The sequence below is a fragment of the Acomys russatus genome, chromosome 9 (assembly GCF_903995435.1).
Source record: "Acomys russatus chromosome 9, mAcoRus1.1, whole genome shotgun sequence".
Taxonomy (NCBI): Eukaryota; Metazoa; Chordata; class Mammalia; order Rodentia; family Muridae; genus Acomys; species Acomys russatus.
This window is the reverse complement of record NC_067145.1, coordinates 4,191,904-4,218,874: the sequence shown is the minus strand read 5'-3', so window position 1 is coordinate 4,218,874 and position 26,971 is coordinate 4,191,904. Positions and strand designations below refer to the sequence as shown.

Here is a 26,971-nt window from a genome sequence, read left to right as displayed (position 1 = left end):
AGGCAGCCATCTCTTTGAGACTTCTTGGGTGCAGCTTCCTGTCATGTCTAGAAGATGCTTTGCAGAGTCATTGTCCTGGTGCTCTGGCTCTTACATCCTTTTTGGTCACCTGTGATTTTTTTCCTGAGCCTTAGGGAGATTGCTCCTTATGCCTCAAAATACTCCTTTTCCAAACAAGAATCTCTTCAGCAACCCCAGGTCCTGGCACAAGGACGTATTTTGGGAGACCACTGTTTCATCCATTGCGGGTGCATGCTGCTCTCTGCCTTCCTTTAGCCTTTCATGTGTCTTCTTGACACATGTGAACATAGCAAGGTTCGTTTGCTTCTGTTTATATCAAATTTCAGATTGTCCCATCTATATTTGTCTGTGAATATGTGAAAGTTCACATCTTTTTCTTTTTCTTTTCTTTTCTCTCTCTCTTTCTTTCTTTTTTATGGGATAAGGTTTCTCTGTGTAGCCTTGGCTGTCCTGGACTTGTTTTGTGGACAGTGGTCCACCTGCCTCCGCCTCCCAAGTGCTGGGCTTAAAGGCCTGCACCACCATGCCAGGCCACATTTTTTTCAAAAGCCAAATAGATGAATAAAGATCTCACATTATGATTGCTGTTATTAGGGAAATAGGTGCTGTGGAAAAGAACAATGGGTTAAGCCGTGTTTACATAGAGGCTACGGGATGCTTATTGGATCAAGTGGCCTGTAAACCGAGGCTGGAAGAATGAAAAATCCCATCACGAGAAAATGAAAATAAAAATAAAAATGCTTCCAGCAGGTGGGAAACTATGCCATCTGTGGAAAGAGCTTCCTCTAGTCGGGGGACCAACAGGCAGGCAGCACCTAATGCATGTTGGGCAGGAAAGAACACAGGAAAGTCATAAGGAAACCAATAAGGGGAAAGTAATTTGTTTAGACTTGTTTAAAGATGTTAGAAACAGCCAGGTGCGGTGGCACACGCATTTAATCCCAGTAAATTTCTGTGAGTTCAAGGCCAGCCTGGTCTACAAAGTGAGTCCAGGACAGCTAAGGCTATAAAGAGAAACCCTGTCCTGAAAAACTTAAAAAACAAAACAAACAAACAAAAAAACCCAACCAAAAACCAACCAACCAACCAACCAAACAAACAAAAAAAACAACAGAAAAGAAAAGAAAAAAAGAAAAAAGTTGGATGCTAGTAAAGGGCTAGGTACAGCGGAGTGCCATTAGAGCTGTGCATGCATCCTGTGACAGTGTCTTCTATATGCAGTGCATTCGGTGGCACTCAATCGTGGCATTAGCTACCATGGAACTGTGTTTTTAAAGGGCTTACATTGCTTTGTGGAACACATGAGAAAAGAATGAAAGTAAAGAGGCTGTTAACATAAAAAAATAACCATTAAGAAATATGAGATAGTGTTCACTTATAGAAGAGTGATAATAGTGAAAGAAAAATGTATAGACATGATATATTTTGGGTAGACTTGGTAAGAGACTGGGAGATGGAGTTTGGTTATATCTAGAAGACATAGGAATTAGGGCTAGGCGAGTATTTAAGGATGACTCCCAAGTTGGTAGCTTAACTGTGAAACAAATAGAAAATAAGTTAGAAACTATAAATTAAGATTTTCTTATTGAACATGTGTGTTTGAAATACAGGTAGGTATGGCAAGTGGAGAGTTAAAAACATGGTCACAAGTTCAGATATAGAAAAGGAGATCGCTGTCTTTTTATCGAGTCCCCGTAGAATCGCTTCAGTTCATGTCTCCTTACTACAGTGTAAGTCCACCTTGGTGGTCCCTGCTTCTTCCATAGAATTGTTGGTACAGCACTAAATGCTATTTGAGATATTGTGGAGAGTTTGGACTGGAAATGATTTCCAGTTCATTCTTTCCAGAGAGTCACCATTATTTTTCTTGTCTGCTTTTTAAAAGTATGGCTCTATTTTGGACTTTGTTAGAGCCACAGCCTCTTTTCTGCCCTCTTGATCCTGATGTATGGGACTCTCCCTGATTGTGCTCCCTTGGGGTGGGGAGGGGGGAGAGAGAGAGAGAGAGAGAGAGAGAGAGAGAGAGAGAGAGAGAGAGAGAGAGAGAGAGAGAGAGAGAGAGAGAGAGAGATCGTGAGGAGGAGAGAGAGAGGAGGAGGGAAGAGAGGAGAAAGAGAGAGGGGAGAGGAAGAGAGAGGAGAGCGAGAGAGAGAGAAAAGAGAGAGAGAGAGAGAGAGAGAGAGAGAGAGAGAGAGAGAGTGTGTGTGTGTGTGTGTGTGTGTGTGTGTGACTGTCTGTTTCCCTGTTTCCTTTTGTACATGTGTATTCTGGTTGATTTGATTGTATATTAATTTTTATACCATTATCATGTTTCTTTGATTCCAGTATTTTTGTGTTCTCTATTTTAGGTAGAGATAATTTTGGTGCTAATTTCTTCTCATTTATTCTTAAAGCAAGGTTGTAGAATTAATATTATTAACATAGTTTTAGGAAGTAAAGATTTTCTTCCTTGATCTCTTGTTTTGCTTGATTGTAAATGCTTTGTAATTTCTTAGTTATTTTCTGTTAGAGAAAAGATCATGACTTCAGAGAGGGACCTGTTTCCCTTATGTTTTACCTTTTATATTTTGCTAAATAGATTATCATTTACTCTGTTCCCCCTTATTAGATACCTGTACAGGTGAGCACTGCTAGTTCCCAGAGTGGCCAGAGAGTGGTATGCAAGTGAGATAAAGCATGCTATGAGATGAAACTCATATAAAATAGTAATACTAAGTTATAAGTAAGTAGTATGTTCTGAGGGTACTCAAAGGCTTTACTTTTAAATGTGTGCTGTCAGGTTATGTTTTACTTTTTAACACCCTCCCCACCATCTTCTTTAAGGGTCATACAGCAATGCTTCATACTGGCTCATGGCATCCCAAAATAAAAGGGGAATTTATGACTTGCTCAAATGATGCGTAAGTATTGGTGATACTTTTTTCAATGCTTTTATATCTTCTAATATCTCTTAATAGTTGTATTGTGGCTTTAATTTGATTCCATTTATCCACCAAGCTGTTTCTATGCCAATACCATGCAGTTTTTATTACTGTTGCTCTGTAGTACAGCTTGAAGTCATTGTATAGGATTTTTTTTTAGCTATTCTGTTTTTTGTTTGTTTTGTTTTGTTTAGATTTTTCAAGACAGTTTCTCCGTGTAACAGCCTGGCTATCCTAGACTCCCTTTATAGACTAGGCTGGCCTTGAACTCACAGAGATACACCTGCCCCTGTCTCCCAAGTACTGGGATTAAAGGTGTGCACCACCATGCCCCCATATGAAGTTAAAGATTGTTCTTTCAAGGTCTGTGAAGAATTGGTTGGTATTTTGATGGGACTTGCATTGAATCTGTAGCTTGCTTTTCGTAAGATGACCATTTTTACTCTATTAATCCTACAAATTCATGAGCATGGGACATCTTTCCATCTTCTGATAATCTTCAGTTTCTTTTTTCTGAGACCTGAAGTTCTTGTCATACAGGCCTTTCACTTGCTAGGTTAGAGTTATACTAAGATACTTTATATCATTTGTGGCTATTGTGAAGGGTGTTGTTTCCCTAATTTTTTTCTCAGCCCATTTGTCATTTGTATACATGAAGGGCAGCTGATTTTTTAAAATTAATTTTTGGTCTTTGGGTGGTCCCCTGGTACTGTCTATGACATGAATTCTGTTGCCTGCTTTCTGACCACTTCCCCTAACTGGACTGCCTTGCCTGGCCTCAGAGGATGAGAATGAACCCAGTGCTGATGTAACTTGATGTGTTGGGATGGGTTGGTGGGAGGGGGCTCCCCTTTTCTGAGGACAAGGGGAGGAGGGATGGGAGAAGAGGGTTGGAGGGAGGGACTAGGAGGAGAGGAGGGAGGGGCTACAGTTGGCTTATAAAGTGAATATATAAATGAAAAACAAATTATAAAAGAAACTAAACAACTGCACCGTGGCAACCCTGGTAAAGTAAGAAACAGAGTGGTAGGAATCCTGGTGTTTATGTGTTCCTCTTCTTGACTTTGACTTCAGTTTGTAGTGTAAAGTTTAGTTAAACAAATATAGATGCTATGGAAAGGAGAGATTTGTAAACCCAGTAGAGTTTATCATGGATTAGATTGATGCTAGTAAGAGTACCCAAGTGGCTTTGACTCATTCCCACAGTGAAGAATGACTTCCCTCTGAAATGAGAATGCACCAGTTTTCTTTCTTCAAACCACACAAGCTGGCTGCTCTTCAACCATAGTTATGTGGGGATCACTAAACTTGAGACACAGACTCCATTATACACATCTTTGCCACTTTCTAGAGAAGCCTGTCAATAGTTAGTTCATATGGCTTACAGTTTGATTGACCCTTTTCTTGGCCTTTGACTTAGAATAGTAGTTATGGGCTGAACTGTGGGACACTATACTCTGCTCTGTCATTATAGGGCTAGTGTTCCATTGGTAGTGAGTGCTGTAGCAGGAAAATACAGGTACATGCAGAGCGCAACAATGTAGTTTTATGAATGTTAATTATTATTATTTGTAATTCTTATTGTTGAGGATAAAGGAAAAGAAGGATAGAGAGTGCTGGTGAGGTGGCTTAGTAGGTAAAATGCCTGCCTCCATGCCTGACAACCTCAGCTTGATCTTGGAGACCCACATAGTGAAGGGAGAGAATAGACTCCTGAGTGCTCCCGTGACTTCCACAGGTATACCATGGCATGTGCGTGTGGCACACACACACACAGGCACAGACACACACACACACACAGAATATAGAAGAATTTACTCCACATAAAGTGAGTTGTTGTTGTTGTTGTTAAGGTACAGGGTTAGGCCTAAAGGCTAGGCAAACATTTTACCACTGATCTGCAATCTGACTCTGAAAAAGTCTCCTTTTAGTTGAGACTTAAATCAAGCAAAGGAGGCTGCTACAAGGGCCAAAGTGATCCTATGTCTACAGACCTTGAGATGAGAAGTCAGTAGTAGAACATGTTTGAGGGGGGGAAAAGATGATTTAGTTGACATTTTGTAGGTTGGTGGGAAAGATGAGAGTGATAAGAAATGAATTTGAAAAGCAAAGCAAAAGCCAGTCAAATAAGTATTTTAGGCCAAGTGTGAAGGACCAGGATATTGATAATAGTGAAAAACTAAGGAGCTGAACAGTGCTAAACCTAACACATTTTTTCAGTGAGGTAACATTGTGTTAACAGTTACCATTCATTGAGAATGTACATTGTACCAGTACTGTGCAGTGTACTTTATGTGTGCTAAGCGTTCGATGATGCAGCTAGACAGTAATGTGATTATGTATCTCAAGTGAAAAAGCTGGTTATCATTTAACCAACAGTATTTAATTCTAAGTGGCTGAGTCAGGATTTGAACCCATTGTGAGTGATTATATATGTTGATCAATTTATAGATTCAGATACAAGATACAGATCCCTTTTACACAAGAAATGGGCATAAGACCTTTTTTCATAAAGAACATTAGAATGCCTTTCTTCTTGTAAGGACAAATTCCTATTGCCTTGAGGTTTTCTAGTATACCACTGTGATGATTCATCCATATGACCTGAGTGTGAAGAAGATCATGAAAGGTAACTTATGGTTAAAGTGGGTCATTATATCCTCTGTGCAATTTAAGTTATTTTTTGAGGCATGGAGACATTCTTGCTGTGCAGGAGGAATCTACTTGGTGACGCCAGTGTATGTGTGAGTGTATAGCCACCCACTGGACCATGGGCAACCCAACAGGGGCCATTAAAAAAACCCCCACAGTCTTCCTTTCTTAGTAATAAATAAAATTTCATGGCAGGGTGGTGGTGGCACACGCCTTTAATCGCAGCACATGGGAGGCAGAGGCAGGTGGATCTTTCTGAGTTCTAGACCATCCTGGACTACAGAACAAGTTCCAGGACAGCCAGAGCTGTTACACAGTGAAGCCCTGTCTCGAAAAACAAAACAAAACAAACATAAAAGTTCTTATTAAATAACATTTTAAAAGATGATCTCTGAGCCTTAAATGGGACATTTATATCATCCCTCCCTTCCCCAAGGTTCAGGTATCACTGTGAGGTGACATGGGCGAGGGAGAGATGCCCCTACCTTGCCCCTTGGAACCTATAGCAGGCAGAAGAGCTGGGCCCAAGGTCATCAGAGTGTGAGTGCTGGCCCCGTCCCTCACCTGCTGCAGCACGGGGAGAGTGGGCCCTGGGAGTGGATGTTGCCGGTGATCCAGCCCCTGAGGGTGTGAGTACAGGAGAGCCAGTCCTGCCTCTTGTCTGCTGGGAGGTGGAGCAGACAAGGGAGGGATGCTCTCCTGCCTTCCTTGTCCCTTGCCATCTACTGCAGGGGAGAGCTGTCCCTGGAATCATGAGAGTGGACGATCTGGCTGTATCCCTCACCAGCTGCAACACTCACGAGAGTGGACCCTGCAGCTCGCCTGGGCAGCAGGGCAGAGCTGGCCCTGGTTGTGGGGGTTGCTGGTAAGTCAGCCATAGGGTGTGAGAGTGAGAAATCCTGCAGGCTAACTAGCTCAGATACCTCAGGCCCAGATCCAGGCCTTGGAACTGGCTCACCCCAACATCTACCCCATCAATGAACTGCTGGAGTTCATGAAGTAGCTGGCCCTGTAGATCCAAAACTACAGGATCTCCATGACACAGGGCAACAACAGGACATCTGAGAGGAGTCCCAGTGAGGTTCCTGTATTAATAGTGTAGCAGAGGCCAGAGGCCTCGAACCACACCAAGTCATTGCAATGAGCATTTGGAAACAAAGAAGTGTGGGCAAAGGGGTATACTGTGGAACACACTGACAGCCTGCAGCTTACACAAGATTTTCCCCTTCTGTCGTACGGGAGATTGCAAGGGTGGAGGGCAGATACGAGGGGAGAGGGAGATAAGTGGGATTGGAGTGCATGATGTGGAATTCACAAAGAACCAGTATAAGGTATAATAAAAACGAAACAAACCTAGACATCATAGCACCCTTGACAGTCCTTCTTGAATGCTTTATGTGGGTCTTAAGTTTTAGAAAAGAAAGAAAGAAAATATTCTATTGAAACTTTTGTCTTTTTATGATTTCAACTTTCTATTGACAAGTGAAAGGTATATTTTTCCATCATGTATTATTTTTGTTTGGTTTTGCGATCACTATTATACTGACCATTTCTCTTTATTTTGTTTTTATCTTTTTAAAATTGTGTGTGTGTGCGTGCGTGCGTGCGTGTGTGCGTGCATGTGTGTGTGTGTATGTAGTTATGTGCATGTCTGTGTAGATGTCCATGGAGGCCAGATGCATCAGATCCTCTTGGACCAACCACTTGATGTGGATGCTAGGAACTGAACTCACATCCTCTGGAAGATCAGTAAAGGGTCTTTTTCCTGTGCCATGTCTCCAGCCTCTTCTCTTGGAGATTTTAATAATGGCTTTAAGCAAAACTTATGCAAGCAGGTTCCAATAAAGATACCCTGTTTTGCCTGCTCCATTGCTTCATGCTGTTGTCTTATTTTGGACAACTCCTTTAGACATAGTTTCTACAAAAAGAACATGGTATAGACTGCCAGTGACCTCAACCTCTTCTGTCATTATAGTGCTGTGCACTTAGTGCTAAATCCACCCAGGAATGTTTGCTAGCACGTGTGCGTTCTTACAGCAGTGTTGGAGTAGAGGGGAGCATTCTGGCAGCCACAGCCAGTCATACATGGAAGGAACTCAACTCTGAATTAGCTGTGATGTAACAGGAGTGAGGAGTGATTGACATCTCTGAGAACTGGTTCCAGTGGAGGCTAAGGTGGCACTTACAGTCTTGTTCTGGCCTAATTCTACCAGGTTAATTTGAGGACCTCTGGATGTGTGTCACAGATACTAGCGTTTCAACTCCAGAAGATTTAGTATGAAACAGAGACCAAGGTTAATCTGATCTAGGCATGAAATGAAAAAGGAACAATAGAAGATAGCAATCTTTTTTTTGCTTTGTCAACTTTACTAGAGTGGAAAGCAGAATTTAATAAAATTTTCTTGACACTAAGTGATAATGAAACAGATGACATTGAAGATAGAAAATGCTTAATCAAAAGACATTCATTTTTACTTGTGGGTTGATAAGGTGTGATGGGGGAGCCGCTTTGTAATTTTTAGCAGTTTACAGGTAAGAGTATAAGAAAGCGTAAGGGTATGGCACTAGTGTAATTGAATCCTTAGCTCAGAATCTGCCTAACGTAGAAGAGTCACTTGAAAGTTATTAAAGAAGTTTGTGGAAAACGGATGTTGCTTTAAAGCACGGGCTCCTCCAGCTCTCTGATGCTTCCTCTCTACTTGTTTGATGCGGCAGTTGAGTTAGCGCCTATTCCTGAGCACTTCTGCATGCGAGAGATGATCACGGGCGTTTGGAAGCAGAGACCATCTCTCTCACCAGCCGCAGCCCCTTAGTTTTCTATAAAGTCAACTGAAGCGCCTCTGCTGGTCCACCTCCTGGTGTGGCTCCCTCACTTGAGCAGTCTCTGCTCACTCTGCTTCCCCTCCCATGCGGAGTTAGATGCAGTGAAAGGAAAAGCAAAATGTTGGAGTTCAGAATTTGTGAGTTTTACCTTCCTCTGCACTGAAAAATTGGTAAAAGTTTCAGTTGTGGGAAATTGTTTTTTGAGGCAAAAGTAGTGGGATGTGCTTTGAAGAAAGCTTTCAACTGTTTGTATTTTAATGCCTTTTTTTTTTTTTTTAGTGAAGTTTTGTCATCCCCTCGGTTTTGTTATTCTTTTCTAATCCTGTCTATTTTCCTGTAGTAACTCACTGGGATGTGTTTGTCTATGAATTCCAGGGTTTTTAAACTGGAAAGTAATGTCTGTCTCTATCAGTCATGAGGAGAGAAGGGACTATGGAAAAGCAGCCGGATAGTGGCACACAGACAGGAATTTAGTGAACAAAAGAAATGCTACAAAGTAGATCGAGGCTTTGGTGAAAGAGAAAGAGCCAGTGATGTGGCAAAGCAGCATCTTGGAAGCTGGGAGCTGGCCTTCTGCAGTCACGGGAGGGTGGGGGGGGGGAGTGAAGAACCAGAGATTTCTTTTAAAAGCCCAAAGTTCACTTTTCCTCCCAGGCTGCAGTGGTATGCAGAAGGTCAGGCCACACGTGCAGTATTGAACATTCCCAGAATGCCATCAGGCAGGTAGCAGGCCACAGGGTCGACGGTTGTCATCACCGCTTTACTGGGGTGAGCCTGAGGAAATTCCATATGGGACTTTGAAAAAAAAGTCTTTCTCCTCCTCCTCTTCTTTCTTCTTTCTCCTTCTCCTCCCTCCTCCTCCTTGTTTGTATTGTATTGTATTGTTTGTTTGTTTCAAAACCTGGCTGTCCTGGACTTGCTTTGTAGACCAGGCTGGCCTCCAATTTACAGAGATCTGCCTACTTCTTCTGCCTCTGTAGTGCTGGGATTAAAGGCGTGCACCACCACGCCCTTTCAAAAAATTTCTATAGATTGCTTTTATGGAAATGAATGAGACAGGAAATGGATTTGCTAAAGAATAAAATGAAATAATATCTTAGATCCTTGAAGATATTACCATTATGGCATGCAAAATATATGAGGAACCAGGATGATTTTACTTAAAAGATATGTTTAGGTTTTATTTTATTATTTCAACATCCACCCACCCACCCACCTACCTACTTACCATCGATCTAATGTGTGTGCATGGGTGTGGGCATGTCCCTGCCACAGCATGTGTGTGGAGGTCAGAGACTCAGTTTTCTCCTTCTACCATGTGGGCTTTGGGGAATGGCACTCTGGTTATCATGCTTGGTAGCAAACTCATTTACTGACTCAGCTGTCTCACCAGCCCTAAGTTTAACTTTATTTACTGTAAAATGAGTAGAGACAATACAATATAGTTAATTTAGCTAAAAAAAATGTTTTAGACAGAAAAGATACAGGGTTACTTTTAAGGAAAAGATCATGTGACCTGTAAATCTTGATTTGATTTCATTTCTTTCAAGAAGAAAAAATGGACAGCCCCCTCCAAAAACCAACACTGCCAACAACCTCCCCAATAAAACCCCAACGCCAAACCAAATCAATTATGAAGGGACATTTTATTTATTTATTTATTTATTTATTTATTTATTTTTTGGTTTTCCGAGACAGTGTTTCTCTGTGCAGCCTTGACTGTCCTGGCCTCACTTTGTAGACCAAGCTGGCCTTGAATTCACAGTGATCCGCCTGCCTCTGCCTCCCGAGTGCTGGGATTAAAGGCGTGCACCACCACGCCCAGCCTGTGAAGGGACATTTTAATAATGGGTCAGAGGACTGCAAAAGTGACCTCTGTTCTTTATCTTTCCTTAGGTCATGTCTTTTGCAAGGTGACTGTGTAGCGACTTCCATTAGGAGGATGGTAGCTGTCCCCCGCTCCATTTGTCTAAGCTAGCTATCAGTATCACAGAAATGACATTGTATCAAGTCTCAGCGTGAACCTCTTAGGAGTTAGTATACACTTGTACTTCTGTAGGTTATGGTGTTGCATCTGATCAAGTCTCCACTATTCTGCAGGGTAAACGACCTGGTGGAGATCAGTCTCAGCTTAGGTTATTCCAGACCAGCTTACAGTCAGCTAACTTCAGACTTGTGGGAGAGCCTGGACTAGTTTGGCAGGACTGACACATGCTAACCCAGTTAGGAGGGGACAGCTCAGTGGATGGGAAGTCTCATGAAAATAATATGTACGTGTTCTTCTAAACCATTGAACTTTATGAATGAATTATTATGCACCCGCTTTAGGCCACGTGGATAATTTTACTGAATTATGTACAATTGTGGTAAAAAAAAAAAAAAAAAGGAAAAGCATTTATTCCTATCTAACACTGAAGATGAATGAATAGAAATAAAATATGATGAGATGTGCAATATTTATATAGCATAGCAAAAAACAGAGCCTGATTGAGATCCTGAGTACAGATGTGTGTGCTCTTTGTTTACTGTGCAGCTTTAGTTTAAAAATCCTTTGAAGCTTTCAAAAACAAGTGTGTGTGTGTGTGTGTGTGTGTGTGTGTGCGCGCGCGCGCACGCGCACCTGTGTTTCTTAATATTTGCTTATATAGATGCCACCCCCACACCTTTTCTCCCCTATAAAAGCTGATTTTAAGATGTAGAAAGGGGATTTATGAGACTTATAGCTAACTAGCCAACCTTTTCTCTACTTAATCTTAAGTTTTTTTCACCTTGGAAATATTTTCAGAGTATTCTAAGCTCTGCACATCAATACTGCTTAGATTATGGGGTTTTTATACTTGAGTTTTCTGTGTATATCTCAGATGGAGAGGGTGTGTAAGATGTCTGTGGGGGAAAGATTCTCTATTTGGAGAGTCTTACCATGAAAGAATAAATGCATGAAAAATATGGTGAATCATTTATATATAAATTATACATATTGTATATATCCCCAAACAATCCCCTAAATACCTCCAAGTGTTTTCTTTTCTTTTTTTGTTTTTTGTTTTGTTTTTTTGAGACAGGGTTTCTCTATGTATCCTTGGCTATCCTGGACTGGCTTTGTAGGCCAGGCTGGCCTTGAACTCACAGAGATCTGCCTGCCTCTGTCTCCTTGAGTGCTGGGATTACAGGTGTGCACCACTGTGGTTTTCCAGGGTTTTCTAAACATAGCAGTGTAACTTTGTCTTTCCCACAGTCAATAGCATGGATTGTACTCTTGGGGTAGAGTTCCCAGGAACATACCTTGGGAAATGAAGATCAACAATAATAAATGATTTTGATGATCGAATTCAGTAAGTTATAAATAATAAAAAATTATAGGCCCTAAAGATACATTATACAGTAAAAAGGTTACCAGGTTGTAGCATGGTCTCATGGAAAGAGTATGCACCTCTTCAGAACTGGAGGAAGTTGGGCACTCTACAAGTAGCTGTGAACAAGTCAATTGATACCAAACTTTAGATTTCTATAAAAATAGGATGATGCTGACTCCCAGATCTGAAGCGTGCCGCTCTGTGTATAGATGGTGTGCAAGCATTGGTCTGTGGGTTAACATGAACTGCAGGTTTCTTTCACAGCTTAGGGACCATCTCCTCTTTGAACATGTGTGGAACATGTTGAATTTCACAGGCTTTTTCTAGAAAGCTGCTAGGCAGATTGCAGTTGGCTTTTACAATCAATAACATATGTAAACATAATTGTACAATTCTCCAAGGAATCATTGTTCACAGAAATGAATTTCAAAAAAGTAAATTTCCTATAATTTAAAATTCCCCCTGTATTTTAAGTATTTTGGAGGGAAACCTAAAAAAAAGTCAGTTTTCTCCATTACTCATGAGTGTTTTGAATATAGTTTAACATTTTCATAATTTATAAATTATTATATTGTAGTATGCTATGTCTGAGAATGCCTTTGCAATGTAGACCTATTTATAGTGTTTTGGGTTCCTGACTGCTTCTCCACCCCATTTCTGTTGTTGCTTTTTGTTACAGACCTACAGGAATACCTACTTCTCCTTTAGTTTTCTGTTTCTATCAAGAAGGCTAGAGCTGGAGCAGATCTGGTCTCCCTTCCCCTCCACTCTCCCCCCTCCCCCTTCCCCTCTCCTCCCCTCCGTCCCCTCGCCCCCCTCCCCTCTCTTTGCTTCCCCTCCCTATTTAGGAGTATATAACATATGATTCTTAGCACATGGCTTTTGCCATCCTCCTTGGCTGCTAGGAGGCTTTTCTTGCTGACTTTCAGATTCTGGGCAGGTTTGTATCGTCTGTGTTGCTGAATGAGCAAGACAGAGTTAGATTCACAGTAGTTCTGTGGTGATGCTGTCATTAAGGTAGAAATGTACAGTTTACAACATGGTCCTGTCATATCATGCATAGCTTATATCTGCGTAAATCTTTGATTCTGTCATCTAATTCCAAGCATTTTAACCATATCTCATTTTTTTACTCAGAATTTTTAAAAAGTAACTTTAAAAAAAGATTTATTTATTGTGTTTGCAATGTTCTACCTGCACATACACATGCACACCAGGAAAGGGCACCTGATCTCATTACAGATGATTGTGAGCTACCATGTGGTTCCTGTGGATTGAACTCGGGACCATCAGAAGAGCAGCCAGTGCTCTTAACCATTGAGCCATCTCTCTAGCCCCAAATTACTTAATTTTTTTTTCTTACTCTGTAGACCAGGTTGACCTTGAACTCACAGAAATCCTCCTGCCTCTGCCTCACAAGTGCTGGGATTAAAGGCATGTGTCACCACTGCCACCGCCTGGATTTTACTCAGACTTTATCTCAGAATTGTTTTACAATTGTCAGCTACTAGCATTTAAAAATTTATACTTTTGTTTTATTTTTGTTCACTGGGTTATTTGGATGTATATGCATTTAAAAATAAAAATATTATATGTACTAGAAAAATTTGGGGGAGAATCAGTTAGGCTTAGCAGTGGCACCAAAATCCTGAAAATTTCTCTTTCAAATTTGTTGTTAGACTAAAAATAGAAAATATTCTTCAGGTACTTTAAAATTTTTTTTTAATTTTTAATTTTTAATTTTTTTTAAAGAAGGAGAGTAAGATGGGGTTCTTCTGTATTGCCCAGGATGTTCCCAAATTCCTGGACTCAGTTGATCCCTCCTGATTAGTCCAGAGTAGCTGGTACTGCAGGTGTGAGGAACTCAGTCCTGCCCCCAGCTCCTCTGGAATATTCAAAGGTCTCTCACTGCATGAGTTCTGACAATAGTGAGATGTATTCACAAATTAGTTCCATAATTTAAATATGCACATTCTGGTATTAGTTTGACAAACCGAGGATTTAAAATGCAAGAAATATACAGGTTGTCCATAACTTAATTGTTCATTTGGATTCATGTAAGAGCTGTCCTGTGCAGTGTAGGATACATATAGCTGCATGTGTCCAAGTATTGTACCGCGTGGCAAGGATATGCATGGTTAATGTGTTAATAAGTTGTAATATCTTTCTCAAAATAGTTTGCTTTTATCCTGTTTTATGTTGAGAACTACATAGTAGATATGAAGGCAGTATGTCTGAGGTAACAACAGCACATTGCAGAGCTATCAGGACAAATTCTGTCTGTGCTGTCACTTTTAATTAGTTCTTTTACAGTTTTTTGCATGTGTATATATAATATATTTTAATCATATCCAGCCCATTCTCTTCTTTTCCTCCTCTCACTGCCTCTGGAACTCTTCTTCCCAGTGTCCTTCTCCTACCATCCTAGCTTTTGCTTTTTGTAGCTCCTGAGTTTGAATGCAGTTGAATGTATGTGTCGTTCCTGGGTGATGCAACTCACCAGTGTCTACAACCTCTGATGAAAGATGACTGCCCTGCCCTCAGCAGCTGTTAACTTCACAGCGCTCCAGCTGGTGATGGGTCCTCACGTGCCCCTCCCTAATCTACACTGCAGCGTTGACATTCTGGGTCATGTGCAGGTTTTGTGTGGCTAAGCATAGATGCTGTGAGGTCATGGGTGCAAAGTACCTTTCATATGTGGAAGGCAGGATTTCACAGCATTCCCCTCTATCCTGGGGCTCGGGCATTCATCTGTCCTCTTCCATGATGTTTCCTGACACTTTGGCAATGGGGCTGATACCAATGATCCATTAGTGCAGAACAGGCAGAAATCACTCACTCTCAGTGAGCACTCACTGCTGCTGCTGCACAGAAGCTCGCTGCTCTGTGTGTACAAACATAAGTAATTTGAAGGCAGGTCAACAGGTGTTTGTTTAGCAAAACAGCAGTTTATGTTCTCCCCAGGACCTATGACCTCCCTGGGCTTATAGTACCAAGCATGAATTCCTTGCTGGGGAGCAGCTCTTAAATCCAACCAAAAAATACAAATTCTTATGCACCACAGTTTTAATGTTTCACTTAAATTTCAACCAGAGATTATTTCAAGTGATAGTCTGAAATAGAGTGTTCAGTTGCTAAAATAGTTTCTTAAAAAAAGATGTATTTATTTTTCATGCATATGTGCATGAGTTCTGTGTGCACTGTGTGTGTAGGTGCTCTCGGAGGCCAGAAGAGGGTGTCATCCTCTGGGACTGATGATTTAGTCAGCGGTCAGCCTTTTGATGGGGGTGCTGGGAACCAAGCTTGTGTCCTCCAAGAGCAGCAAGCACTCCAAGCTGCCGAGCCAACCCTCCTGCCCCGAGGTATTTATTTTTGGGCTAATTTGCTGCAACGAAGACAAGAGATGGATTATTTTTCATTGTAGTGTAGCTTGAGAGAAAACATTGATGGCACATGTATGTGTGTGTGCACTCGTGTACATATGTGTGGAGGCCAGCATCTCTTTATTTGCTTATCCATCTTATTTTTTGTCACTGTAGGATGCGATTTAACTTAGCTGGTGAGAATTATTATTTTCTGTTGTTTTTATCCTTTAATGGCAATGAATCCTCCTTTTTCTTTTATTGCTTTTCTAACTAAATTTTGAGCTGATTCAGCTAGACTGGCTTGTGAGCGTTCCCTGTGATCCTGTCTCCAATCTTTTGTGCACTGCCGTGCCTGGCTCCCCAACCCTCAGGTCCTCTTGGTTGCATGGCATCTCCTTAGTCCCATTGTCATCTGGCTCAATTTTAAAGGAAAATTTAAGTTTCTATGAAGAAACACATTACTATGAGACTTAGGATCCCGCAGAAACACCAGCTTAGTGAGAAATTAAGACCCAGGATGAGTTTCTTTGTTAGGGATTGGTAAGAGCATAAAGACGGTCTTGTTTGCTCAGCCATTCTGAAAGCGTTTGAAAAGAACCCAGGTAGCTCTGGCTTTGTCTTTAGCACCACACACAAAACTCAACAAGAACTGTCTGGAGTCCTGTTAGTTATATTTTGGGTTTTTAGTGATTTAAAGAAAATGCTTACTAAAGTGTTTTAAAGTGCTAGGCAGAGGAGAGTTTCATGTTGGATTTAAAGCTGAAATGCATCACTAGGACTAGTGATGTGGCTGAGGCTGCTTCTAATCTAGCATGTCATAACTCAGCAGACGCAGCATCATTCCTCGTGTTGCTATGAAGCAGATGCAGAGCCTTTATTGCCATTCGCGCTTTCTTTCACTCAAAGAAAGCTAACTAAACATTGTGGAGGAATTGGATTTCTGAGTAGACTAGAGTTACTTAGAAGTAACCATGGACATGGCCGACCCCCATAACGCTTGAATCACTTTTGTTTAGTTTATGATTTTTCTAGCACTTTCAAGATTTATTATACTATAGCATAAGACTTTACCTTATATGTCCAGGGATAAGACATTGAATGCCACACTGACCATAACGTGATTTATGCAGCTTATACATGAAATGGTCATGCATCCTGCATTGCCATATGCAGTGGGCATAAGATGTTTACAAACTTTCAAAAATGTGGGAAGAATGCTCGATAAATTCCGAGTTCATTGTAGTTCACTGTAGTTTTACAGTTTTTAATTAACAATCTCTTTTGGCCAGGAAACATCAATATTGAATAATAATTCATATATAGGGATTAAAAACTGGTGAAATGCTAATTAGCATCATCTTTCTTTTTTGCAATTCATATGAAAATTATAAAAATATAATTTTTAAGATTTCAGAATAGCTATTAATTTATATGTCTATTCTAAATGTATTTATTTATTTATTTTTAAAGAAGAATATGGGAGTTACAAGGGGTTGAAGGGTATACTTGTTTGCCAGTACCCCATTAACAGATGGTTTGACGGAGTGTGAATGTCTTCTGCGGTTTCTCAGGTAAGGTAGCATCTGTTCAGTGGGCACAGTCCTTGTGATTCCAAGTGAACCTGTGTGCTCACAGGACTGCTGCACTGGGTGCTGTGCTGGCCGCATATTGGGTAATGCTGCTCCCGTGCAGATTCATAAAATGAATTTTGTTGGGGGAATGAGAATTAAAGGTACATCCATATGATATATCTTGTAATTCCTGAAACTTATTTTTTTTTGGAACTTGTAATTAAAAATAAAATGTTCCTTTTGTTTTGGCTGATTTCCCTCTCAAAGACCTTGGCTAAAATAAGAATTATTTTGTTGACAAAATTACCAATTTATTTACATTCTACTTCTTAATCCCCTTTCTGTTCCGCCTTATAGTGCTGAATCCATCTCTGACTTGGACAGGCATCCTCATCTCTTTGGTTTCCTGTTGACATGAGTTAGAGTGGCAGGTCGACAGGCACACTTTTTAAGGGAGTGTGAATAATGAGTTGACCTTTCCACTGCTTTTTTCTAAACTTCGTAAGTTTATACAACTTGCTAAGCTATTTCTGTCTTGTAAACTGTCCCTCCCTGTGATAATGCTTCTGAAATTTGTCTTGATGGAAATGCTAGCTTTTGTTACTGCCTTTAAAAAAGTGTTCCAAGTAAAACCAGTAGCGCTTGCCTGGAGAAATCTTATTTTTGTTATAATAGTAACAAAATAAAATAGAAGAAAAAGGAAAAGCCTCACAAACATTTAATTATAGGCTTCCCTTGGATGCTTGTTTATACAGTGGGCTGGGAACTATTAGGATGAAACAAAAGTTATCTATGTCAGCTTATTATTAAGCACATATTACCTTATGTGTAGTTTCTTGAGTCCTGCAGTAACAGCCAAACAGTGTATCTTTGTGGAAGAAAGAAGATTGGTGGATTCTGTCCAGAAGTCTATCTTTACTTATACTAGCCAGAGGGTGGGCTACCTTTTTGTTTATACTGTGTAACTATGCAGTAATTACTGTTCTTAATCTTACTCAGCCAACCTTACTTATGTGCCCCAATAGGCACCATACCACAAATCTTTCTCATAATCTACATGATTTGTTATTTTTCGGAGAATAATATATCTTTTGCAAATACACAAGGTGTAGCTTCCTCAATTCCTTTCTGCTTTTGCTGTAAAACTGTCTCGCCTGTCAGCTAGCACACTTGTTGGCAGCCACTATTGCCAGAAACTATAGATAAATGAAACAGTTCTGATAATTTATAATCCCATAGACATTCACAATACTCATGAAAAAGTGAGGAGGTCTAAGTATGTGTTACTATGAAGGAGGCCTAAAGTGGTCTGGAGAATGCAAGTTTATGAGGACTTGATGGTTAACCTGAGATTTAATAAAAGAGTGGTTGTTTCTATTCAGTGAGAGGAGGAGGCCTCTTCTTTTCTTTTCTTTCTTTGATACAATGTCTCTCTATGTAGCCTTGGCTGTCCTGGAACTCACTTTGTAGACCAGGCTGGCCTTGAACTCACAGAGATCTGTCTCCCGAATGCTGGGATTAAAGGTGTGCACCACTGCCACCTAGTAAGGAGTGTACCTCTTTAGATGTAGTAGACAGCATTATGAAAGACATGTTTTAAGATGAATGTGATGGCTGAGATTTGTAAGCCTAGCACTTGAGATGCTAACGCAGGAGGCTGGGTGCAGCTTGAAGCCATCCTGGGCTACACAGTGAGTTCCAGACCAGCCTGGGTTTGAGCAAATCTTGTTTTAAACAACAAAAAACAAGTAATAACAGTATCAGAACCCAGACAGGCATATTCTAGAAACTGAGAGAAATCTGACAGTAAATAATCATATATATATATATATATATATATATATTTTTTTTTTTTTTTTTTTTTTTTTTTTTTTTTTTTTTTTTTTTTTTTTTGAGACAGAGTCTCTTTGTGTAGCCTTGGCCATCCTGGACTCACTTTGTAGACCAGGCTGGCCTCGAACTCACAGCGATCCGCCTGCTTCTGCCTCCCTAGTGCTGGGATTAAAGGCGTGCGCCACCACGCCCAGCTCCTGACAGTAAATAAGAAGGAACATATATACTTGTAGTAACTATATTTGGTAGTAACTTATGACCAAAATGGAAACAGAAAAATAAAAACACACCGGTTTAGGAATGTCTTGATGGAATAGAAAAAAATAGTTTTACTAAATGTCATCCCTGCACGTGTCTTTTTATTATTCTCTCTGAGACGGGAAGGACACTTCTAGACTGATACAGCCACAAGTAGGCTGACTGCCAGCAGGGGAAGCATTTACACGACACATCCACACGTGCACCCACACATATGCACGCACACGTGTGCACACACATACACACACACACACACACACACACCCATGCGCACGCTCGTGCGTGTAAACACACACACTTGAAAGAATTGCTCAGGCTGGGTTTTTATCAGAGATTTTTCTTTTAAAAAATGAAGTCAGAACCCATCTTAAGGAAAACAGTTGGAGATTTTGTGATTTTGTGCCCATTTATTTTTTAAGTTAATTCAAAAATTTCAGACTTTTTGTCTGTGTCTCAAACTTGATAGTTACCCAATACTTAAAAGTTTTCTTGAGATCCCTGCTCATAATAATTAACACTTTTTGTGATCATGCAATGAAATATATCAACATTTTAGCTAGCAGTATTTTTAAAATGACTGATGCATATGTCTCAGAGTTGTGCACAGCTGAGATCCACTTCAGGGTGCAAAGTAAACCGTTACATTCCAGGGAGGCTGTGGCAAGTTTGTTGTCAGTGCTCCACACTACACTGACTGAAGACGCTGGCACTCTGAGGGAACCCATAGTGTCCTACGTGGTTGCTAACTGCTGCTCCCGCTACACCCCTTTGCGAGGGGCTGCACTGTGAGGTGAGCAAACAGTGTGCTGTGGTAGACTGAAGGAAGCGGAAGACTCTAGCTGCTTTATGCTAACTCTATTGTTAAATATACAGAAAAAATTGCCATTTTTCTCAGTATGAAGGAATTTACATGGTTCTGCCTTTTGTAAGACACTTTGTTTATATTCTTAAAATTTTTTTCATTAAATTTTATTATTCAGATTACATCTTGATTGTTATCCTGTCACTTGTATTTCCTGTTCCCCTCTCCCTCCCTCTTTCCCCCTATTCCCCTCCCCTAGGCCTCTGACTGGTGGGGTCCTTCTCCCCCACCATGTGACCACAGCCTATCAGGTCTCATCTGGATAGCCTGCTTACCCTTCCTCTGAGGGCCACCAGGCCTCCCCACGAGGGGAAGTGGTCAAATAGGGGCCACCAGAGGCCATGTCAGAGTCGGTCCCCACTCTCCACACAGCTGTGGAAAATGTGCTGTCCACTGGCTGGACCTGGGCAGGGGCCTAGGGTTACTACTTGATATTCTTTTTTATTAAGATGTGCTATTGAACACTAATGACATTTTTTAGCATGCTTAATACATATTTTAATTTTTAATCATTTGTTGTGGTAAACATTTAACATTGTGCATTTTGTTAAGTTGCAATCCTGTGCTGCTTTTATAGGGGTTGCTTTGTTACAGCATGTAGTGTGCTGCTATTGGTAGCATGCAATGAAAGGAGCTGTTGTCACTTGATGCCACTGAGGTACGTAAGCCAACATTTCAGCTGTTCCTTTAGGCTTCTCTAATTAGCCCACTATACTAAAGGTAACACATATCTGCATCCACATGTGCAGAGGAACTGCTGTATGTGTCCTCAGGTCTCTGTGTTCTTCATGTTACCTCTACACTTTTTATAACAAGTGCAACCATTCCTCAGTACCGTAGGGAACACTTCTAGCATCCCTCTACCCCAGGCTCTCGTGGATATAAAAATCCACTGTTGCTCACTTCCTTAATATAAAGTGATGCCATATTTTAATGTAACATAGGTACATCCTCCCATGTATTTGAAATTATCCCTGAGTTACTTATGATTCCTAAAACAATGCAGATGCAATATAAATAGTTGCTATGCTGTTTTGTTTAGGAAATGATTAAATAGCCTTTTCTGACTGCTTCTGCCTGTGGTTGGTATCTTCAGTTAAACACAACCACCATTTGTGTTACTCTGTTGTTGTGAGTCACACATGCATGTGGCGTAGGCTTTGAGCTGAAGGCAGTGAGGGGATACTCCACAGTCTGTGGGAGGCCTCCCAGTCTCCACGGTCTGTGGGATGCTTCCCAGTCTCCTCTGATCAGTGAGCAGCACTGGACTGCATTTCACAGCGACAGGACGGGAATGGCTAATATTGCATTGTTTTTTTCTAGAGCTCTGGAGTTCTTGACTGGACACTGGATAAAAGCTGTGTTTTCCTCTTGGTGCTTTTCAGCCTGGGAGTTAGCCAGACTGATCTGGGAAAGAGTAAGCTCTGTCCAGATAGAATGGTTCCCTCAGCAAGTTGTGGTATCCATTCTGGATCAAAATAGTCCCAACCCATGCTTTTGTAAGAACTGCTTTAAACCAACCGAGTAAACTTGAAAAGGCATGCTGGGAAGAAAATAGCCTTTTCCCGTTATAATTTCTACACTGCTCTGGGACTTTAGGCGTTCTGTTTATTTAACTGACACAGCATTGGCTCAGAAAAGGAAGTGATTTGCTTAGTCACTACCTATTTCAGACTGGAGTCACACCTGGCTTCATTACCACGTTTTCTTCTCTAGGTTTAAATGCCTCTAGCCCATAACAGGACGTCTTCCTTCAGACTCCATGGCTGTGCACCGAAGCAGATCTGGCTCAGACTGCATTGTAAAATCCTTTTGGAGTCATGATCAGCATTTTAAAAAACCAAACAAACAAATAGAAAAATAGAGTAAGAATTGTCAGAGTGTCAAACATAGTGCCGTTTCCTAAAATTTGTATTATTTTGAGTGTGTGTGCGTGCGCGCGCGCGCACACACACACACACACACACTATTTACTACCTGTGTGGCCTTTGGTAGTGTTCTAATGTCTCTGTGATGCCGTGCTGACTTTTGAATTATGTGGTAAGCATAATTTTTGTGTAGACTATTTGCTCCATAAACACTGGTCACTGTTGTTACTGTTTGCAGTGTCAGTATTACCGAAAGGCTTTCGTTTCTCCTACAAGGGCTTTTTATACATCATCTCAGATTCCCACAAAAAAACAGTTGCTTCATTTGGCTAGTTAATTTATTACATACTTCATCGTCTACAGGAATTCTATCTTTGCATTAATTTAATGGAAGACCACCCGTCTCTCTTTTACAAAACACAGGCAGACTATTCCTACTTCTTTTGTATCAGAGATGTGGGAAGCTGTGGACCTGACTGCTGCATACTGGCCTTTGAGTAACTATCTGGCTTACAGCTGAATTTAATGGAGGCCTCTCTCTTGTGGAGAGAGGACCTGGGTTCAGTTCAGAGTAGCAAGTGGTCTTACCTTATGAGCCATCTCTTCAGTCCTTAAGTTTTCATTTTTAAAAAGATGTGCATAGAAAAAGGAAGCAGAAGTTAAATACACAATTTAAATATGTGTTAAAAGATTGTATTTTTAAAAATCTGTTTTATATAACCAGCCTCATTTAGTAATGAATAGTTAGGTGCATTTTCTTATGATGATTATTACTGAAGTATACTTCTGTTGGTAAGATTGTGCTTGTCTGCCTTCCTTCTTCTCGTCTCCCAAGTACCATGTACAAGCTAATAGCATCTGGCAGTGCAAACAGTGAAAGCACTGAAACTCATGGCCTTTGCAGGGAAAGCCACTCTACATCACAGAATAACCAGTCTAATGTATCAATGCTGTTGAGTCTTTTTTCACAGACTTCACAGCACTTAGGTTAGTAACTGTTAGTGTTACAGAACTATAAGCAGTAGGCAAGTTTTCTTACCCTCACTTGCAACATTGTCCCAATAATATAAGAGTTAAAGTCCTCAAATGTCTGGGTTGACAAACTTCTCAAGGTTTTGAAGCTATATGTTAGTAATATAAATTTCTGGTTTTCTTTGCAAATTATTGTAAAAATTTAAATTTATATACCCATATAAGAAGCAAAACCATATTATATCATTATAGTGCTTTTTTCTCTCTCTCTCTCTTGCCCCCCCTTCTATACTCTGTTTTATTTCATATTTCAGTAGAGTGCTGTTTCATTAAGTGATCTTTTAATTTATTTTATAAGTCTAGTCAGGTGTTATCTCCTTTAAGTTACTAATAAATGTTCTTCTTGACTAGGTAGGTAAACATCTTACCTAGGGATTGTGGGAAATTATAGATGCAATTTATGGAAACAAGGGTTCGGGCAGTAACTCTTAGAAAGCCGAGTAACTGGAGGCCTTATCAAGGTGAGGGTAATGAAACTTAGTCCAAATGAATTTCTTTTTTTCCCCTTTGATTAAGTTATTTGTTCATTTCACAACCCAATCACAACCTCACTCTCTCTTCTCTTTCTGGTTTCACCCTTCTGCCCACTTCCCTTCTCCCCCCACCTTCTGGGTGCCAGCCCACCTTGGCATATCAAAGTCACATCAGGACTAAGTGCATCCTCTTTCACTGAGGCAAGACAAGGCATCCTCCTAGGGAAATGGAATCCAGAGGGAGGCAACAGAGTCCAAGTCTAATAAGACAACCCCAGGTTCAATTGTTAGGGGACCCACTTGAGGACCAAGCAGCCCATCGGCTTCATATGTGTGGATGGCCTAGGAGCAGTCCATGCATGCTCTTTGGTTGGTGGTTCAGTCTCTATGAGCCCCCATGGGCCCAGGTTGGCTATGAAGGACTTCTTGTGTCCTTGACTCCTCCAGCATCCTCAATCCTTCCACAAGACTCCCTGAGTTTCTTCTAATGCTTGGCTGTGGGTCTCTGCATCTGTTTCCATTATCTGCTGGATTAAGCCTCTCAGATGACAGTTATGTTAGGTCCCTGTCTGGAGTGTCACAGAGTATCACTAATAGTGTCGGGGTCTCTCTCAGGGGGTGGGTGTCAAGTTGGGCCAGTCATTGGTTGACCATTCCCTCATTCTCTGTACCATTTATTATCCCTGCACGTCTTGTAGGCAGGACAAATTTTGGGTTGAGAGTTTTGTGGGTGGGTTGGTGTCCCCTCCCTCCACTGGAAGTCCTGCCCAGCTCCAGGATGTGACCACTTCAGTCTCATTATCCCCCGCTGCTGGGAGTCCCAGCTAGGGTCACCCCTCTATCTTCCCAGGAACCTCCCCTATCCCAGGTCTCTAACTTGTCCCAGAGATGCTCCAACACCAAAGTGAATTTCTTTATATGGGGAATGCAAATGTCACTCAATTACTGATGCAGTGTCACACTGCTATAGCAGTTGTAAGAGGGTCTTCAAATGTTCACTTGTCTAGAATATAGAATATTAAACACAGTCACCTTGTGAAATGGATCAAATGACTGGGGTGAGCCATTGTGATGGTGGGAACCAATTGCTGGTACAACACTTAGCATTTTTATTTCCTGTTTGAGTTGGAATTGTAGTTAGGAACAAAATTATTGAGATTTTGGTTTTAAGTAGAACTAAATAACTTTGGGGTAGGGAATGAGGTGAATTGAACTGGGTCTTTCTGGTGGCGGTTGTTACAGAGTATATAACATGGAGTGGAATGTGTGCTCTGTCGGCATGAAAAACTGTAGGCTGTTGTTGCACAACTGCGCTCGACATTTATGATGCTCATTTTAAAGAAGCTTTAACAACGTTGATGCTGATGGCCACCCAAGCAGCTATCATGATTAATGTGATGGGCCTGAAGAGCACTGGCAAGTCACAAACCCTGAATAAATCAAACAAGAGTTTACCAAATATGGGCTATTTATTTTCTTAGTGAGTTTATGGAGACCAAGGCTTTTCACGAGGCAGTTTTTATGCTAGCTAGTGCCACTGAACACTTGTCACGTGCCAGATGCACCCTCGTAAGTTCTTTCTATTAACTCATTTAATTCTCTCACAAACCAAGGCGAGAATTCCTAGTAATTAACACATTCTCTTCTGGTTCATGGTAATCCTGAATATTTTATTAAGCATCTTACTAAGTATATATTATGAAATGTACAAGAGATGAATTTATGATGACACTAATATTCCTTTATTAAATCATCTACATTTGCTAAGATCTCGCAACTGCTGGATTATGCTTTAAATGTAGCTCCTGTCCTGATTACCCCCGTTTCAGTAGTCCTAACATCAATAGGAATTCCTGGTTCTCGATGCAGAGAAAGCCCTTGTGAATGTGATTTTCAAAAGAAGTGTCAATCACTGGTTTTGGATTACTTACTGTGATAATCTGCCTAGATTTTTCTGGCATAATCTGCTGAGTTGTATATGTAGTTGTTCCTAAACTTATGTATTTATTTATTGAATGTATGATGTGTATGTTTGTCACAGTACATATGTGGTGGTCAGAGGATCATGTTCTGGAGTCAGGTCTCTCCACCTTTAAGTGGGTGCCAGGGATGAAACCAGAATGTCAAGTCTGCAGGGACGATGCTCAGTCATATCACCCCGCTCATCCTGAATGTGCTTGAAGGCATCATATTTCACTTTGACAAATTTTTTGTGAGCCGGGCACGGTGGCACACATGCCTAGCACTCAGGAGGCAGAGGCAGGTGGATCGCTGTGAGTTTGAGGCCAGCCTGATCTACAGAGTGAGTCCAGGACAGCCAAGGCTACACAGAGAAACCCTGTCTCAAAAACAAAACAAAACAAAACAAAAATTCGTGCACAAATACCTCCCTGTTGAAAGGTTATTTCTCTTCTCCACATAATTATACTATTAGTAAAAGTGGTGTTGTATTTCAGGTAACCAATATGCATCCTCCTGTGTTTTTGGAATCACAGGATCTGATCCTTAAAACAATGCAGAGGCTATACAAATAGCTGTTGGGCTGTATTGCTCAGACAATGATGATAAAACAATATCCATAAAGTAACTTTTTCTGAATACTTTCTCCCCGTGTTTGGCATCTTCAGTTAAAGGCAGCCACAGTTATTTTCTTTCTGTTAAGGTCACACCATGCATTTGGCACTAGGCTTTGAGCTGAGTGCAGGAGAGGCATATCCCATGGCCCCTCTCCGGTGGCCCTTATCCCTAGTTGCCTGTGACCGTCGAGCACTGTTTTATTACATCTTACAGCCGGGCTCACTGCATTGTCTCTTCCTAGGAGCCTGGCGTCCCTGAGGGTTGTAGAGTACTGGCACTGTTATAAATGCCTCCTTCGGAGGAAAAGTTTCTCTCGTCTTCCAGTTATACATATTTCTAGGGATAAACTTTAAGTCTTTATAGAGAAAGCCAGGTCGCTCCACAGCAAACTCATTCTTGAGCTGGCATGTCTAGCTTTGCTGTATCTGCCAAGAAGAGTATAAAGTTCATCTCCCATTGATGTTTTCTTCACTATATATTCATTTTGCAGATTTTTTTTCCCATTAAGAAAGCTGAGTTGAGCTTTTCTCTTGACGTGGTTTTATATTATTTCTGTCTTCTCTGTGCCTCCTCTGTCTTTCCCCGTTTCCTCACCTTTCCCGATTCGTTTTTTCTGTTTTTCTTTCCTCACCCCATCTCATTTAACCCCAAATATGAGTCCAGAGATGGCTTCTGTAAAGTTAAATGAAAATGTTAATTTGAAGGTTGTTTAACACCCCCCCCCCCAAAGTTAATTAATAGAAATACAACCTTTTTTTGGAGAGCTTTGAAAAATTATAAATCAACTCTTGGTAACATTTAGTGATCTTAAATTTATTTATTTTTCTTTTTACATTTAAAAATGTCATCTGCTTTAGTTTCTACTTCTGCTTTGACTGGTGAAGTCCATTTTATTGTATTTTTGCTTATATTTATAATCTTTAGAAGATATTTTTATAGCTTTAAAAAAATCTTTGATGGTAGGACAAGATTCCAAAATTTTGTTTAGCCAATTTAAAATTAGCGTTAATGGGAGTTTAAAGTTAAGAAAGGCTAATATTGACAAGCACTCTCACTCCGTGTGGATCACAAGTGTCTATAGTTCAAGAGACATAGCGACAGATGCTGAGGTCAGGGCCTTGTTCTGCAGTTACTGCAGACTCTGCCCAGCTGCCCAGGGAGTCCTTCCTTTTCCTCTCTATCTAAGGCCATCTCGGTGACCTCTTTTGCAACATGCTTTTCTTAAAGTGGAGCATCTTTATTGAGAACTAGACCACCTAACTGTAGAGGGGAAGGGACATTTCCCCTGTACCCTCTGAATACTCAGGGGAGCAATTTAAGTGGGTGAAAAGCTGTACAGTGGCTTGGGAAGAAGTCTCTTGG

At 40.8% G+C, this 26,971-nt stretch overlaps 1 protein-coding gene across 1 annotated transcript in view; it reads left to right on the top strand.

Moving 5' to 3' along the window:
- Positions 1 to 26,971, top strand: part of Wdr70 (WD repeat domain 70) — a 207,764-nt gene that overhangs the window by 72,770 nt on the left and 108,023 nt on the right. Inside the window, exon 9 of the mRNA XM_051150838.1 lies at positions 2,845 to 2,921. Coding sequence (XP_051006795.1) covers positions 2,845 to 2,921 — 77 coding nt within the window. The remainder of the gene's footprint in view (positions 1 to 2,844; positions 2,922 to 26,971) is intronic.